General features: G+C 52.4%; 7 protein-coding genes across 7 annotated transcripts; 5 read left to right on the top strand and 2 right to left on the bottom strand.

Moving 5' to 3' along the window:
* Positions 1–259: 259 nt before the first annotated feature.
* Positions 260–2,524, bottom strand: UHO2_02748 (uncharacterized protein; the record flags this gene model as incomplete). Its single annotated transcript, XM_041555536.1, has 1 exon — positions 260–2,524. The coding sequence occupies one exon, from the start codon at positions 2,522–2,524 to the stop codon at positions 260–262; it is 2,265 nt and encodes a 754-aa protein (XP_041411470.1).
* Positions 2,525–3,141: 617 nt separating this feature from the next.
* Positions 3,142–4,342, top strand: UHO2_02747 (putative GTP-binding protein; the record flags this gene model as incomplete). The annotated part of the gene is made up of 2 exons (XM_041555535.1): positions 3,142–3,212; positions 3,310–4,342. 2 exons carry the CDS (start codon positions 3,142–3,144, stop codon positions 4,340–4,342), a joined length of 1,104 nt encoding a protein of 367 aa, XP_041411469.1.
* A 727-nt stretch (positions 4,343–5,069) lies between these two features.
* On the top strand, positions 5,070–7,432 carry UHO2_02746 (uncharacterized protein; the record flags this gene model as incomplete). The annotated part of the gene is made up of 3 exons (XM_041555534.1): positions 5,070–5,249; positions 5,515–5,814; positions 5,918–7,432. The coding sequence occupies 3 exons, from the start codon at positions 5,070–5,072 to the stop codon at positions 7,430–7,432; spliced, it is 1,995 nt and encodes a 664-aa protein (XP_041411468.1).
* A 656-nt stretch (positions 7,433–8,088) lies between these two features.
* UHO2_02745 (uncharacterized protein) lies at positions 8,089–8,787 on the top strand (the record flags this gene model as incomplete). Its single annotated transcript, XM_041555533.1, has 1 exon — positions 8,089–8,787. The coding sequence occupies one exon, from the start codon at positions 8,089–8,091 to the stop codon at positions 8,785–8,787; it is 699 nt and encodes a 232-aa protein (XP_041411467.1).
* A 218-nt stretch (positions 8,788–9,005) lies between these two features.
* On the bottom strand, positions 9,006–9,482 carry UHO2_02744 (uncharacterized protein; the record flags this gene model as incomplete). The annotated part of the gene is made up of 1 exon (XM_041555532.1): positions 9,006–9,482. The coding sequence occupies one exon, from the start codon at positions 9,480–9,482 to the stop codon at positions 9,006–9,008; it is 477 nt and encodes a 158-aa protein (XP_041411466.1).
* Positions 9,483–11,267: 1,785 nt separating this feature from the next.
* On the top strand, positions 11,268–14,882 carry UHO2_02743 (uncharacterized protein; the record flags this gene model as incomplete). Its single annotated transcript, XM_041555531.1, has 1 exon — positions 11,268–14,882. The coding sequence occupies one exon, from the start codon at positions 11,268–11,270 to the stop codon at positions 14,880–14,882; it is 3,615 nt and encodes a 1,204-aa protein (XP_041411465.1).
* Positions 14,883–15,266: 384 nt separating this feature from the next.
* On the top strand, positions 15,267–16,475 carry UHO2_02742 (uncharacterized protein; the record flags this gene model as incomplete). The annotated part of the gene is made up of 1 exon (XM_041555530.1): positions 15,267–16,475. The coding sequence occupies one exon, from the start codon at positions 15,267–15,269 to the stop codon at positions 16,473–16,475; it is 1,209 nt and encodes a 402-aa protein (XP_041411464.1).
* Between the last annotated feature and the right edge of the window lie 40 nt (positions 16,476–16,515).

Genomic DNA, 16,515 nt, shown 5'->3' with positions numbered 1-16,515 from the left:
AGTCTCACAAACCGGCCTTCAAGAATGATTCTGTAAAAGTTTTTGAGGTCACAGGCTACTACCAGGACCACAGATCGTTTCGAGAACAAGAAACGAGCGAGAGAATGTCACTTCACCAATGAATGGCGTACATAAACAATAGTTTGAGAGGGAGCGAACGGGAGGATCTCACCCAAAACGCATCGGACCTCTTGACTATACCCGAGAACTTGATAAGTGGTGGTGATTAGTGATCGCAACGCTGTACAACAGCAAATAATTAGCGAGCATTACCCCCGCCGCTCTTAGTAATTGCAACAGCAGCCAGCACTGCGACACCCAAGAACCCGATCGCTGCTGGGAGCGCAAGATCTTTTGGCAACACTCCAAAAAGCAACTCCTCCTCGCCTGCCTTGGGTTTCCTCTTGCGTGCAGGAGTAGATTTCTTCTCCTCCTCATTATCAGTCTTGGTTGGTTCCTGATCTTCTTCTTCAGCGACGCTTTGCAGTTGAGCTTCGACTGCTTCCCTCCTCTTTCTCGCCGCCGCTGAGCCGGCTTGTGCGGAGTTGGATTGAGCAACAGCAGAAGAGCTAGCACGGGCGGCAGAAGCTTCTTCCCATCCTCTTCCGCCTTGTAGAAGAAGCACGACTCGGTCTCGGCCTTGTTTACGCGCAACTTTGACTGCGTCTTGAACATCGCCATCTGCTGTGATGAGGACTACATCGTCTTCGTCATCCGTGTAAGCTAGTTGGAAGTCGTTAGGATCTGGAAGCTCTGCGGCAGCATTGGAGGGGACCTGGTGCGGGTGGGCATCGCCATTTGCTTCTCCCTTCCCTGTAGCAGCAGGTGCAGCGACGGTGCAAGATGCAGGGGCAGGCTCGAAGAAGGGATCCCCGCCAAGTTTGATGCAGACAATCTCACGGATGGTCTCGTAGCTGTCGTAACGCGCTTGGAATCGATGAGTCCTTCCGGAAGGTGTGACAAACTTGAACAAGTAGGTTCCATCATCGGCCTCGACAGCAGCCGCTGAAGAAGGAAGACCGATAGCACTGGCACCATCGTCTCCGTTGACTGGCTGACCAACAGCACTGGCGGAGTCGTTAGGGTGCAGATCCGAAGAAATGTCGGCAATTCCAGCACCAACCTTGCTTGGCGTGGGAGGAGGTTCGAACTGGCTCTCGGAATGACGCATGCTTCCTGAGACAGCAGATTCGTCATCACCAGCGATAGAATTGGACTGACCGAACGAGTTCCAGAATCGGTTCCACATGGGACCACCAGCTGCACCACCGTCAGCTCCACCTTGTTCGTCGTTCATGCTGTTGATCTGTTCCAGTGTAGCGTAGGTAAGTTTCAGCACATCGACAATACCAACAAGACGGCTGTCAACGTCAACGACGGGAAGGTTGAGGTATCGACCATCGTGCATCTTTCGGAGAGCTTCTTGGATGGTGAGCGAAGGAAGGGCTGTGTCGGGATGAGGAGTCATAACGCGAACCACAGAACAGGTCTTTGGGTCGAGACCGGCAGCAATGACACGCAGAACGACATCTTTGGAAGTGAAGATACCGGCGATCTTGCCTGAAACGGCACCGCCGCCACCAATCTGGCCGGTTCCAGGGCCTGTGCCGGTGGACTCCATGACGCAAACAGCGGTGGTGTGGTGCTCCTTCATGAGACGAGCTGCTTCGCGGACAGTGGTGCGGACACCGATGCAGCAAGGAAGTGTACGCGAGTCGAGAATGGAAGAAAGATCAGGGATGCTCATCTTCTGACGCAGAGCCTCGATGTACTGAAGCATAGCCTGCTGAGGACCAGCAGAGCCACCCCATTCGCTCTGAACACCTTCAAGGGCGTTGTAGAGTTTCTGTGAAGAGCCGTGGGCGCGCTCGAGCTTTTCGAGAGCTTCGTAGAAGACCTTGGCGATATCGAGGAGACCAACGACGTCACCGTCTTCGTTGCAGACGGGCAAGTGACGGAAACCACGGGTGACCATCGTGTTGAGAGCTTCAGTGGCCGAGGTGGTGTCGCGAGTGACCATGGGCGAGCGAGTCATTATAGCAGATACGGGGGTGTTCCTTGCATCGAGTCCAGCCGAGACAACACGGAAAGCAAGATCCTTTGCGGTGAAGATACCAGCGAGATGCTCGTCTTCATCGACGACAAGCACACAGTCGGTGCGCTTGGCAGCACAAAGTTGACTGGCATCAGCAACACTAATGGATTGAGGAACAGTCAGGGCAGGCAAAGGTCGAAGAGCGGAGACGGTACCGGCAGCGGCAGCGGGAGGCCTAGCGGTGTGCTTGTTGGTACGCCGAGACGAGATAGGAGTAGAAGGTTTGCCGGATTTGCGTTGCAACTCGCCTTCGATCTTCTTGCGGATAGCTTCGTCGCGCTTGGACTGACGCTTGCGCGTATCGGTAGCATCGCGGAAGCTGCTGGTGCTGCTCATCTGGGACATGAATGTGGATCGTGGTAAGTTGCTAGAAGGTTGCAAGGGGCTAGGAGATCTTTCCTCACGGACGGGAAGCGGGATGCGCGACATCCACGGCGAGATATGGTGGGAGAAGAGAAACAAACTGTGACGGTGTTGCGATGAGCGTTATTCTGTGTATGGTTCGAGTGCGAGAGTGTGCGAGAGTGTGTCTGTGTTGTGTCGACCAATAGCTGCCCAGCTGAGTTGCGTGTGTGTATTTTTCATTTTATTTTTCCCGCCTGAGAATCAACCAACACAAGAGTCGCCCTTTTCAGCTTCCGCCTCTGCTCAACTGCCACCCCTTGATCGCCTTGTTGCTGCTTTGCGGGCTCGACAGGATGTCCTACATGCAACCAAGCTATCCCGGACAAGATCCCAAAGAGGTTTGAGCGGCAGTCTCGCGGTGGTGTGTTGTTCTTCAGCCTGGCTCAAGCTGACTGAAGCGGTCACGTGTCAAAGGAAAAGCAATGTTTGTGTCGGCCTAACAGTGACCCCTTCCAAAATCGCCTCTAACATTTACTCAAATTTGGGTCTTGAGAACTTTCTTGAGATGCGCTCCAGCCACATTTTATCCTCTCGGCTTCTGACAACATCTCCAACGCCCTACTACACTGATAGCCGAACACACACACACACACACACACACACACACACACACACACACACACAACACTCGCAACGCAACCATGGGTGCCGTCGAAAAGATCAAGGAGCTCGAAGATGAGGTCGCCAGGACCCAGAAGAACAAGGCGACAGAGTAAGTATCATCTCCGTCGACCTTGTCAGCGGCACGCATCCAAGGTGCATCCCTTGCTGACTTGACATTCTTTCTCTCCCTGATCTCATCTGGCCAGATACCACTTGGGACAGCTCCGAGCAAAGATCGCCAAGCTTCGCCATGAGCTGCTCGAACCTCAAAAGAAGTCAGGCAAGCCCGGTGAGGGTTTCGACGTCATGAAATCCGGCGATGCTCGTGTCGCTCTCATCGGTTTCCCCTCGGTGGGAAAGTCAAGTTTCCTCTCCAAAGTCACTGATACCAAGTCCGAAGCTGCTGCGTATGAATTCACAACCCTCACGTGTCAACCAGGTGTGCTCGAGTACGAAGGTGCCAAGATCCAGATCCTTGATTTGCCAGGTATCATCGAGGGAGCTTCCGAGGGCAAGGGTCGTGGTCGACAAGTCGTTGCCGTGGCCAAGACAGCGGACATGGTCATCATCATGCTCGACGCAACCAAGCCAGAGACGCATCGCGCTCTTCTCGAAAAGGAACTCGAGGCGGTCGGCATTCGTCTCAACAAGACAAAGCCTGACGTTGTCCTGCGCAAGAAGAACACCGGCGGTATCGTCATCACCAAAGCAATGGGTCTCACATTGACCAAGATCGATGAAAAGATGATTCGATCCATCTTGCAGGGCTACAAAATGCACAACGTCGACGTAATGCTCAGGGAGGATATCACTGTGGACGAGTTCATCGATGTCGTTCTCGGCAACCGCAACTACATCCCATGTCTTTACGTGTACAACAAGATCGACTCGATCAGCATGGAGCAGATGGACAAGCTCGCAAGACAGCCCAGCTCGGTCGTCATCTCGGTCGAAAAGGACCTCAACATCGACTACCTGAAGGATGTCATCTGGGACAAGCTCGGCATCAACCGTATCTACACCAAGAAGCGAGGAGAGAGGCCCGACCTTTCGGACCCCCTGTGTGTGCGCAGAGGTGCCACCATCGAGCACGTCTGTCACCAGGTACACAGAGCGCTTGCAGAAAAGTTCAAATATGCGCTCGTTTACGGCAAGAGCAGCAAGTTCCCGACTTCACAGAAAGTGGGTCTCAATCACGTTGTCGCAGCCGACGATGTGGTTAGCATCTTTACCAAGTGAAGTCCCTGCTCTCTCTCCAACCTCAATGTCTTTGCATTTTCCAACCATTGTATTCTAGTCGCCATTCATATATCCATCGGCTATCAAGCTTTCCTGTTCAGCTAGAGTCTGCCTGTGTGGTTGTTTACTTGGTGAGCATCTGCAGGAAACAGTGCCTCGAAAGAGCGGCTTGGAAGAACTCTGTGAGCTGCAGTCAGGTAAGAGTTAAAAACAAAAAAAAAAAAAAAAAAAAAAAAAAAAGAATTGCTTGCCGAAAAAAGACAGAGAAATCTAAGCTGCACCTTTGTGTGAAGAATGTTAGATTGGCTGTTGTGCCTCCCAGGGTCGGAAAAAGTTGAACTGAGCAATTGATCAATCGGATCGAGTTCCAAGTCCGTTTTGCTTCTCGACCAACACCATCTCATCCTTCATCCACAACCTCTATCACCTCTTCTTTTCCGCAAAAATCTCTCAGCATCGTCATACCAGGATCCGAACGTCTCTTTCCGCTTCACACAGGCTTCTTCCGCTCCATCTCGCTTCCATTTTCAGCCTTGATCATTGCAGTAAATTCAAAGACTGCAGCTTTCACTTGCTCACGAAACCTCTTCGACTCAGCCATCCGCCACGTCCGCATCCCTCGTCATACTTTCCACGACCGATACCAACGCGCTCGCCTAGTACACTGCAAGTATCGCTTCTCCTCGTTGCACACAACAGCTTCTCTCCACTTAGATTACAACACGAAATGCCTCGAGGAGGAGGCCATGGTGGTCACACCATCGCCGGTGCTGCGCTGCGCAATGCAGGTCTCGTGGTAGATGGCGATGTTGGTATGCGTGGCGCTGCAGGCCCAAGTAGGAGTCGAGCCGGAGGTGCCGCTGGAAGAAGAGGCGGAAGAAACACCGGAGCAGATCCATCCGATATCGTAAGTCATTCGACGCTCATAGCCTCGGAAACTCATCCAGCGCAGAGCTGCCACTAGCTCGCATCAGCTCGAACGCGTCCTGGCGGAAGTCACCGACTCGAACCGCTGGCCACTTGCCCGCGAACGACACACCAGATTCCACTACATACATATCGAACTCGAAACTGATCGCCCGTCTTTGACCGATTCGCGCCTCGCACCACTCGTCTTCCATCTCACCGACCCTACCTTTTCTCGTTCTCTTTTTGCTTCCCCTCAACGATAGAATGGCAATTCACTCCAAGGTCGAATCGCACGACAGCGTGTAAATCCAATGGGCAACCGTCCACCAACAAAAGGCAAGAAGGCTGCTATCAATGTCAACGATGGTCTCCGAGCCGGTAACGCCGCATCCGTTCTCAAAAGCATCTCATCATCAAAGGCGCAAGGAGGTGGCCGTATACCCGGCGGAGGAGGCATCATCTATGCCGGCAATGATATGCCTAAAACTCAGAACGTCGTTTCACTCATCAAGCGCTTCCTCCAATCACGCTGGAATCCTCAAGCCAAGTTCTTGAATCTCGAAGTAGGTACCACAAACCCGACTCACTCTCTCATCCGCCTCAGCACAGACATCTGACCTTGATTCTGACCAAATGTGCTTCACCTAAACCCTCTTCTCCCAACAGAACATGCGCGCAGACCCAATCCTTCAAGCTGAAGGCATTAAGCCACCAGGCGTCACAGGCTCTCCAAAGGAACTCGGCAACGTCATCTGGAAACTCTGCTCAGAGACCTATCCCGACGTAGTAACCATCTCTCTGGCCAACAACGATCTTCGCAGCTTGGGTCCTGTCAGCTCATTGCCCGCATACTTTCCCAACCTTCAGAACCTCTCGCTCGAAGGCAATGAGCTTAGATGGACCAAAGATCTCGATACATTCGCAGCAAGAAAGAGCAAGTTGACCAACCTCAAAGAGCTCTTGCTGACTGGCAACCCTGTTCATGCAAGTGCCATTGCAGCGGGCAACGAAGAAGGCTACCGTCAGGAGGTGCTCTCCAAATTCCGCACACTGACCATGCTCGACCAGAAACCTGTTACACCAACCGAATCGGCCTTCGCAAATTTGCCAACAACGGGCAAGTCCAAGAAGATGGATGCCGATGCAGCACAAGTGCCATTGCGAAACTTCCCCGTCCCAAACAAGCCGGGCTTTGTCGACGCCGACGCAGGTGCCATCATGCCCAGCTTCCTCTCCAAGTTCTTCATGCTTTACGACACGGATCGAAGTCAGCTTACCGAGGCATATGCACCACTGGCACAGTTCTCATTCTGTCTCAACGTCGTTCCACCTCCCCGGGCTCGTGCTGCTGGCTTCCTTCATACTATGCCTCATCAAAAGGAGCTCAATTTCGATCGCTACCAGGACAACGGCAACCGCAACTTGATGCGCATCCGTACGCCCAAAGTGCGCCATCAGTCATTGCACCATGGAGCTGGCTCCATTCTTGCTTGTCTGAAGCGACTGCCCAAGACTTCACATCCACTTAATGATGCGTCCAAGTTCATTGTCGATGCCTGGGTCTTGCCTAACAATGCGATCGGGGCTAGGCTGAAGGGAGAGGAGCGGCCGGAGGCGTTGTTGTTCATCAACGTCCATGGCGAATACGCTGAAGCTCCAAGCCAGGGCATTCGTTCGTTTGACCGATTATTCACAGTAGCACCTACACCACCTGACAGTCCTGCTGCTGCAGCTGGCTGGCCTTGTGTCATCCTTTCAGATCAGCTTGTTGTACGCCACTACTCGAGCCCTTCCGCGTGGGCACCCGACAGCTTGCCTACAGGCGAGGTCACAGCCGAACAGACGCAGGCTTTGCAAGCAGCACAACAACAGCAGCAGCCAGGAGGAGCAGTTCAACCACAGCCCGGTATTTCAGCCGCAGCACCTGTTGCTGCTGCTCCTGTCGGCGCCAACGGCGCAGCTCTACCTCCTCACCTGCAAAACCAAGCTCCAGCAGCAGGGATCAACGAACAACAACACGCCATGTCGTTGCAATTAGCTACTCAAACCGGTCTTATCTATCCTTTCGCAGTACAATGTCTTCAAGAGAATGGTTGGGACTACAATCTGGCCTTTACGAACTTTCAAAGTTTGGAGGCGAGCAATGCTATCCCTCCTCAAGCGTTTGCACAGCCCGTTTGAGCGATCAATATCGCCCAAACCATCCAAAACATCCACGACACCCACCATAATGCGTCCGCATGTCATTGTTGTACCTTACTCACACAAAGACACACTCCGCATAGTAAGCCCAGAAGGGGAAAAAGCCCACCTCTGTTGGCGTCACTCTTAGCTTTCAATACATACGCAAAGAGTTCTATCAAACTCAAGATGCACACAAACGCTGGCGTCATCATATCATACTTATATTCTTGCTTCCTGTGGTCTGTCTGTGTTGGCCGTCCTGTCCGATCTCAATAATGAGAAGGAAGGTAAGGTTCACGGAGGCTAGCTGCAGTCCGCGAATGCTGGACCTTCAAAGGTTGAGAGGATCGGTGTATAGAGTTGACTCTGAGGAATGCGATCCGGATTTCCGAGAACAGATGCTGTCCTGATCTCAAATGAAGTGAGTGTGGTAGACAAAGCCAGCCCATGCAATCCAACGATTGTCATCCTGTGTGGCAACTGGTGGAAGTGGGCTGGTACGGATCCTGAAGCGAGCTGCTTGGATGAAAGTGAGACAGCGGTACCAACACCTGTTGTGCTCTGTTCGCACTTTAACCACCATATTCTTCACTCCACGTCCCCTTTTCTTGCTCCTGTTGGTTCAGCCAGTGGTTGACCCCTTCTCAGCCAACATGATCGTATTTTTGTCTCTCGCTCGTTTTTTACTCTTCACACTCGCAGTTGCGACTTTTGCCCACGCTGCATCAAACACACCCGATCCCATGCGGTCCAATCACATCCATAGACCACCCGCCTCTTCGCATCCTAAAACAGTGGCAAAGCGAGGATTAGCAGGAAGACCAGGCGACATCGAATACATGGGCTTTTTCGGTTCCCTCCTCGCTATCCCCACCCTGATATCCTACCTTGGAATCCAAACCAATTACAACTTACAGAAGTCCTACTATAACTCTCAAATCCAAGCTGAATACTACAAACAATCTCGAGAAATGCTACGTGCCCATGCGACAAAGTTGATCCAGGACCAGGAGAAAAAGTTTGCAAAAGCGGGACAAACTTGGCCTGGAATGATTTATGACGCAGAGGGAAATCTTAGACAGGGGGCGAAACCGCCAGTGATTGGTGGAAAGGTGGTAGATGCTCCGCCGAAACCGGAGAGGCAAGGGGTTGGTGCCGGGGATGCTGGGGGTGTTGCTGGAAGTAGTGGAACTGGAGTTGGAGGGAGTGGTGCTGGGGTCGGTGCAGGAGGAGGGGGTGAAAAGAGTGTCGGGACAGATGAAAGTGCTTCTGCTAGTGTGATGGATGAGACTAGGTCGCCTCGTCTCAGCGATGGTTCGAGTGGAGGTGATGCGTTGAGTAAGAGTATCTGATTTTTTCGTTCTTGTAGCTGTCGCTACGTGTTGGTTTCTTTTCTTTGCCATCGATATCATTCTTTTCCCAAATCCGAACACAGCAACGTAATCGAACTCAAACAGGCGGACGAAGAAGCAAAAGAAAAGAGTGAAAGACTGAATTGACGGAAAAAAAATAAAATGTGAAGAGAGCTGTAGAACGAATGATCGCGACGAAGAGAGAAAGATACAGCAGCTTAATTCACATGGTACATATGACGCTCAACCGTCTTAGCATATTTGCCCTCTGGCTTTAACTCCGCCTCGGACACTTTTCTCCAGTCCAAATCTTTACCGTTCACATTGAACAACACCTGTTTGGTGTCCGTAATGGTAAGGTTAAGGTTGACCTTCTCACCATTATAATTAAGACCAATGACGCCGGAGAGGGAGTTAGGCCCCCAGTTGAACCCACCACCAACGCCGGAAAATTTGTCACCGCCATCGAAACCGGCGTGCAGTTTACCTTTTCCCCAGTTAACACCACATCCCAGGCCGATCTGGTGAGAGGACATGGCGGGGAAGTGGCCTTTAACGGAAGAACCCAGACCGCCAGAGTGGTGAGAGGGGCTGTCCTTGGTCTGCTTCCAGAAAGCCCAGGGTTGGATCGGGTTGGCGGAGGAAAGGGAGATGGCTGATGCCACGAGGGGGAGGAGAAGGAAGAAGTTTGCCATCTTGTCCGAGGAGTTGTTTGAAGGAGACTGTCCGTCGTTGCGTGAGAAGAGATGACCAACAGGCTCCGACTGGAGGAACTGCGCTCTCCCTTATATGTCTACCGTGACATCGAAATGCTTTCAGCGTCATGGAAGAAACGAGCATCGCTCGTGCTCATCAATCAAAGTCGCTCTGCGGATCAAAGCACAGCTTTTCAGTGGGTCGGTGGAAAATATGAGATCTGCCCACCAACAGTGATAGAGATGCTCACACATGCTCAGCACTGCATGGGTTCGACGAGCTGGAGACCAAGGATGTCTGAGGTCGTCTCCCGCCAAGCTCGGGCCGTGCCATGGATAGTCATGAGGGTTGGCGCGTGGCGCCATGTTTCCACGCAAATGAGCTTCAATAACCCACAAGACCCACCTTTCGTTGCCCCTAAAAGAGCATATCTCGAGCTTGATTGCACCATGCGAGAGAGTTTCAGCCAAGATGTCGACAGGCGTTGCCACAATCAGAGCTTGCAGTCGTTTGATGAGCCTGACTCTGAAAGCTCCTGCTTGCGAAAGGGACCAAGTTGTTGAGGAAAGCTGTTACGTTATTACGTGCGCAAGCTGTATGTGCGGTGTAATGGTGTAACTAGATGGATTGCAGAGAGAGGAGATCTAGATTAGTACAAGCAAGGTCGTATAAGGTCGTCTGAGCAAAGATTTGCAAGATAGGTATCGAACTTTCAGCAAGGTATCGAACTTTCCTGCGCGACGAGTATTCGCGCGAGTGGAAACCGATTGAGTATTCTCGTGCGGCTAGTATTCGCGCGAGAGAGTACCCAGGCGTCACAAAAGCACAATCAGGGGCGGTCAAGCAAGTGGCGAAACTCGTTAGCATTAGGAGAGAACTAAGTACAAAGCAATATCAGGAGTATATATATGCCTCTACTGTCAGTCGATGTGGGTGTATGTGGATGAGGTGACACGTATGAGGGTGTGCCGTTGTCGGATGAGATAGGGGCGTTGGTGGGTGCTGACGGGTGGCGATGCTGAGTGAGGTTTGCGGTCGTGTTAGAGCATGAGTACGCGGTCATGTGATTTCACTCAAGTGACACTTTGCGCGCTGACGTCTCCTTGGCGTTACGCGTGGGGGAAGTGTTGCATGTGACTTGGCGTGCGCACCTGAGCTGGATTACACGCGTCGCAACCCGCTCAATCGGCATTGTTTGCTCCTTACTCCTTTCCCGTCCCACCATCATCTTCTCATTTCGGCAAGTGTTGCTTCAACATCGACCTTGCCAATCTTTCTTTTCCCGCCCGATTCCCGCCCTTACGTTCCGCCTGTATGACCCGCTCGTCTCTGCGCTCGATCGGCCGGGAAGCCTTTGAGCCAGCGAGCCACCTCGCTGACCCGCAATCTAACATCACTTCTGTATCGGTTTCTGTATCGTCCGACTGATCCTCACTTGCGCGGCCGTGCGAGTCAAGCTGGGATGGCGTGAAAGTGCACACATACAAACAACTTTGCTCGAGGATTGGACTGTGACATGGTATTCATCATCATCATCATCATCATCATCATCAACAACGTTTCTACAAGCGACAATCTCGTCCAAGGGCCCTCGCCTTTTTCGAACAGCTCTTAACATAAAGGCACGCCCAATGCGGTCACAGCAAGTCCCGCCACCTAGGTGATCTCTCAAAGAGACGACACTCGTCCTCGAAACGGAACACCGCCGACTCAGCTTCATCGGATCTCCCGAGGAGGTCGCCCTTCGACTGCGAGGATTGTCGACGATTGCTGAGCTTGCCACCATGGTTCCTAGCGCTACCGACTCAGCCTCTTCGACAAAGAGAACACCATCTCAATCGAGCAACAGCAGCAATCATGCTTCCGGCTCCGTATCAACTGAAGCGAGCAAACTACCAGCTTACCTTGGCGCACTCTCCAAATCACAGCTAGTCGCCGCAACACATCCACAGTCATCATGTCTGCAAATCCTAGCAGGTCCTGGCTCGGGCAAGACGCGCGTGCTCACCTCCAGGGTTGCCTGGCTCGTTCTCGACCCTACCAACCAGCTCAAACCAGAAGACATTGTCGTTGTTACCTTCACCAACAAAGCAGCCAACGAGATGAAACAGCGACTCATCTGCCTCATCGGCAAGGAACGAGTCGATAACCTCGTCATTGGCACCTTCCACTCGGTCTGTGCTAGGTACTTGCGCAAGTACGGCCGCCTCATCTCTTTGCCGAACAACTTCACCATCATCGACTCGGACGACGCCAAGCGAATGTTCAAAGCTATTCTCAAAGAGCTCAAGCCCGAACTCGATAAGGAACATATGCAGATCAAGCCTGAACAATGCACATCCGAGATCTCGAAAGCCAAAGCCAAGGAGATCGATCCTGCCAGGTACAAGGAGCTTGCTGATGCCGAAGCGGCAAAGGGCAAAGCTAGCAAGACTGCTATTGGCAGACAGTTGACCGGCTCAGCCCCTTTCAAGCAGATCATGGCGACAATATATACCATGTATCAGTCGCAGCTGGTCGAGGCGAATGCATTAGACTTCGATGATCTGCTTGTGTACGGAGTCCAGCTCTTCCGGCGCCAGAATCAGGTCGTGCGCAACATTCGGCATGTCCTCGTCGACGAGTTTCAAGATACCAACATTACACAGTACGAGCTCATGCGATTGGTCGCAGCATCGTCGCAAGCTGTCAGTATCGTCGGCGATCCAGATCAGAGTATCTATGGCTGGCGCAGTGCAGAGATCGGCAACCTGGATAAGATGACCAAAGAGTTCAAAGGTACGCAGCAAGCTCGCTTGGAAGAGAACTACCGCAGTACAGGCGCAATCCTTGAACTTGCACTCAAAGTCGTTCAGCAAGATGTTTCGCGTGTGGACAAGGGTCTGTACACTTCGCATCCTCGAGGGCTGCCCGTTGTGCTCAAATGCCATGGATCAGCACAACTCGAAGCTGCATACATCGCTTCCGAGATCAAGCGCGTCATTGCTCATTCGGGCAACATGCTCAACTACAACGACGTTGTCATTCTGCTACGATTCAACTATCTTTCTCGAGCCATTGAAGCCGAGCTACAGGCCAGGGGTATCGAGTCGAGAATGATGGGCGGACACAAGTTCTTTGACCGAATGGAAGTCAAAGATTTGCTGGCTTACCTAGCTTTAGCAGACAATCCTGGTTTCACGCCTGCTTTCGTACGTGTGGTGAACGTACCCAAGCGAGGTATCGGAGAGAAGAGCGTTAATGACATGCTCAACATGGCCAAAACGGAGGGATGCAAGCCGATGGAGCTGGTCGAGCGAGTTGTAAGAGGTGGCAAGAACCCAGGGATCAAACCGGCCATCAAGAAAGGACTTACAGAATTCGTCGATGCTGTTGAAGCCGTTCGGGAGGCAGCAAAGGAAGACACACCCGTTTCGAAGTTAATCGAGCTGCTGATTGAGAAGATCGACTACGAGAACTATCTAAAAGCGCAATCCCTGCAGGACCATGAAGCGAGGTGGGGCAACGTGCAGGAGCTGATCTCATTCTCGACTATCGTTGCGCAAAACGTACCGCATCCGGACGAAAACGCCCCAAAAGTTCCGATCGAGGAGATCCTATCGCATACGCTGTCAAATCAGGAGGGAGCAGCTGAAGTCAAGAGTAAACAAGGAGAGAGTGATGATGATGATGATGAGGAGGAGGAGGAGGAGGAGGGGGAGGACGACGACGATGACTTTGAAGAGGTGGATATCAAGCCGGCACCTGCCAAGAAGGAGGCTCGCCGAAGCTCTTCTACGCCTTCAACACATCCTTTTTTCAACAGGCGGGGTTCGGGCAAGTCTGCGGTGCAAAAGAGCGCACCTGCAAAACGGGAGGTGATTGATTTGTGCGACTCAGATGAGAGTCAGGGGCTCGAACCTCAAGTCAAGACGAGTCCATGCAAGAAAGCCCGTACAGCCAAAGAGGAGCCAGACTCTCCCATTGCAGATCAGTCGGACAACAAGGAAAACGTACAGAAGCCATCTCTACTCGAAAAGCTCGACCAAGTATTGGAGGAGCCAGACTCTATTGCCAAGAACAGCGACAATGGCTCTAACGACGACAAAGCCGAAGACGACGAACGTAAAACACCCCTCCGCGTCTTCCTCGAAGCCTCGATCCTAGCCACCGACATGGACGCCGACAAGGACCCTGAATCCGAGAAGAAACGTCCCAAAGTCACCCTCTCCACCTGTCACGCAGCCAAAGGCCTCGAATGGCCCGTCGTCTTCATCCCTGCCATCGAAGAAGGCTGTTTCCCTTCCTTCCGATGCCAAAAACCCGACGAGATCGCAGAAGAACGTCGACTCCTCTACGTCGCAATGACTCGAGCCGAAAGCCTGCTCTACCTCACCCACGCCACCGCGCGTATGATGGGTGGTGAAACGCAAGACAAGATTCTTAGCAACTTTGTTGCTAGCGTGGCATCTAAGCAGAATGGAGGGAATTGTGATGCGAAAAAGGCGATCAAGTTCTGTGCCACTCGGCCCGAGCTCGATGCCAATGCGGTTGGTACGTTGGCGAAGGTTACAGGAAAGCAATTACCGAGTGAGGATCAGATTAAGAAAGCGGTGACGGAATGGGAAAAGACAGCAGCGAGAGAAGTGAAGGATGTAGATCAGATGAATTCGGCTCGGATCACAGGCTTCGGTACGTATGCGAGCTATGGTGGTCAAGGAGGATACACCGCTGTTGGGGTTCATAGTGGCGCGACGGGGGAATGGAATTCGTCGATGGGTTTTGGGTTGTATAGCGATGATGCTTTGCGGCCTGTCAATGCGTTTGCTCGTGGCTCAGGTGGTGGGAACCAGCAAAGTACAGAAGAGGTTAAGCGGGTGCTGGGACTTGTTCCTCCGACTTTGGGCAGCTTTTCTTCTGCTGTTGACGAGGATGCTTCCCCGCCACCTGCTTTTTCAGGGTTTCAGCGAGCTTCTTCCCTCAGCAGCAGCGCAGGTGGTGGTGGAAAGGGCACCACTAGGCCAGGCCAAGGATTCGGTGCATCCTCAAACCGCCCCTCAACCCTAGGTGGACGACAGAAACAACCTCTAATCCCCCCCTCCCGACAACAACCACCAGCTCCACCCTCTTTCACAGACGCAGTACGTCTCCGTGCTCGGCCTGAAGACTCAGTCGCCCTCGCACGCGAAGATGGAACAGCTCCCCGTCCGCGCGCTGACCTGAATAGTTTCCAACAAGCTCATTCGCAAAGTATCAATTCGATCCTTGGGATTCTGCCCGCCTCAGGCGAGGGTAGTGGTGGGGGGTGGCGAGGTTCACCTATCGTACTGGACGAGTCTCACTTGACCAATGACGGCGGGAGGAACGGCAATAGCAGCAGGGGAGGGAAAAGGAGGTTAGGAATGATGAGAAGGTTCTGACCCCGCAATAGCAATTCTATGTTGTTCTTTGTGATGCTATTGTATTGTGACTCGGGTGTGAGTGTGTATAGCCGGATGATTGGTGTATCCGCGGGAAGAAACGTCACCGTGGACAGCCGGTCGGTCAGACCCTGAACGAAAACGCGGGGGGCCAAGGAGGAAGACTGGAGAAAATTCGCCGAACAGTTGACTAGCCTGGGAGCCACCCTGTAGTCAGAAGTGCATGTGGTCGTCCACCCCCCCCTCCCATTCCTTCTGAGCTGCTTTCCTCAACACCATATAAGGTCAAGCCCGGCTTCCATCTCTCCCTCAATCCTTTACTACTGACTGCTTCGTGCAACATCTCACTCCTTAGACCAGGCTCCATAGATAGATACAGCAATAATGACCATCTCATTCGAACCAGGAACAGTCTTCCCTCCCACAGGCGACATCCCAACGGCTTCTTCACCCACTACCACTCCACTCCACGCCAAGACTGCCCTTATCCACTCCTCCTTCCTCTCTTCCCTCACCGACCACAACATCTACCTAAAACTTGATTGCGACCAACCCTCGGGCTCATTCAAGATCCGTGGAATTGGAAAAATCTGCCAATCTGCCGTTGCTCAATACGGTACATCCAATACTCGCCTTGTAACTTCTTCCGGGGGCAATGCTGGGTTAGCCGTCGCATACGCTGCTTCTCGTGCTGGGGTACAAAGTACTATCTTTGTTCCGAGTAGTACTGAACCAGATGTAGTGGAGAAATTGAGAGGGATGGGAGCAGAGGTTGTTGTGGGCGGGGATTCATGGGATCAAGCTGACAATGGAGCTAGAGGGCTAGCGGAGAAGTTGAAAGGGAAAGGTGGAGTTTATGTTCATCCTTTTATCGGAAACGAGCTGGTCGAAGGTCATAGTGGATTGGTGGATGAGATTTACGATCAGTTCGCAGAGCAAGGTTGGGAGGGGGAAGTTGATGCGATTATCTGTTCGACCGGCGGGGGAGGTTTGCTCCGTGGGATCATCAAGGGCGTCAATAGGCAGAAAGGGACAAAACCTACTTTGGTTGCGGTGCAGAACTTTGGAGTAAACAGCTTCAATCTTTCCCTCGATGCATCCCCCTCGGAACCTGGGGCGGAACTACCTAAAGATGTAGTGGCGCTAGAGAGGATTGCGAGTAAGTGTACAAGTATGGGCACTAAGAAATGCTCTCTTGCCACCGTACACGATGCGATCCACTACAACAGCAATGCTGGCGCGGGAGGAGTAACGACGCTTACGGTGGCAGATGAACTCAGTGCAAGCGCTTGTTGGCAGTTTAGCGAGAGTCAAGATGCAAATGGAAGAATGGTCGAATTGTCTTGCGCTTCTGCTCTTACACCCGTTTTTCATCCTTGGATTCTGAAACAATTGGTGGAGAGATCGAAAGGGCTAAAAGGGAAGAAGGAGAGGAAGTTGAACATCGTAGTGGAAGTCTGCGGAGGTAGTAAAGTCAACAAGGGCCTGTTGGAGGGGTACAAGAGGGATGCTGGGAAGATGGAGAACGGCGATAGGATTAGGGTGAATGGTGTTGACATTGCCCCGTCCTCAGCAAACAGCGCATCGTCATGATAACTTAGACTTCAACCGTTCAATTCTTCACTCTTGCGCA

The sequence above is a fragment of the Ustilago hordei genome (assembly GCF_900519145.1).
Source record: "Ustilago hordei strain Uho2 genome assembly, contig: UHO2_contig_04, whole genome shotgun sequence".
In the NCBI taxonomy this organism is placed as follows: domain Eukaryota; kingdom Fungi; phylum Basidiomycota; class Ustilaginomycetes; order Ustilaginales; family Ustilaginaceae; genus Ustilago; species Ustilago hordei.
This window is presented reverse-complemented; position numbering and strand designations above follow the sequence as displayed.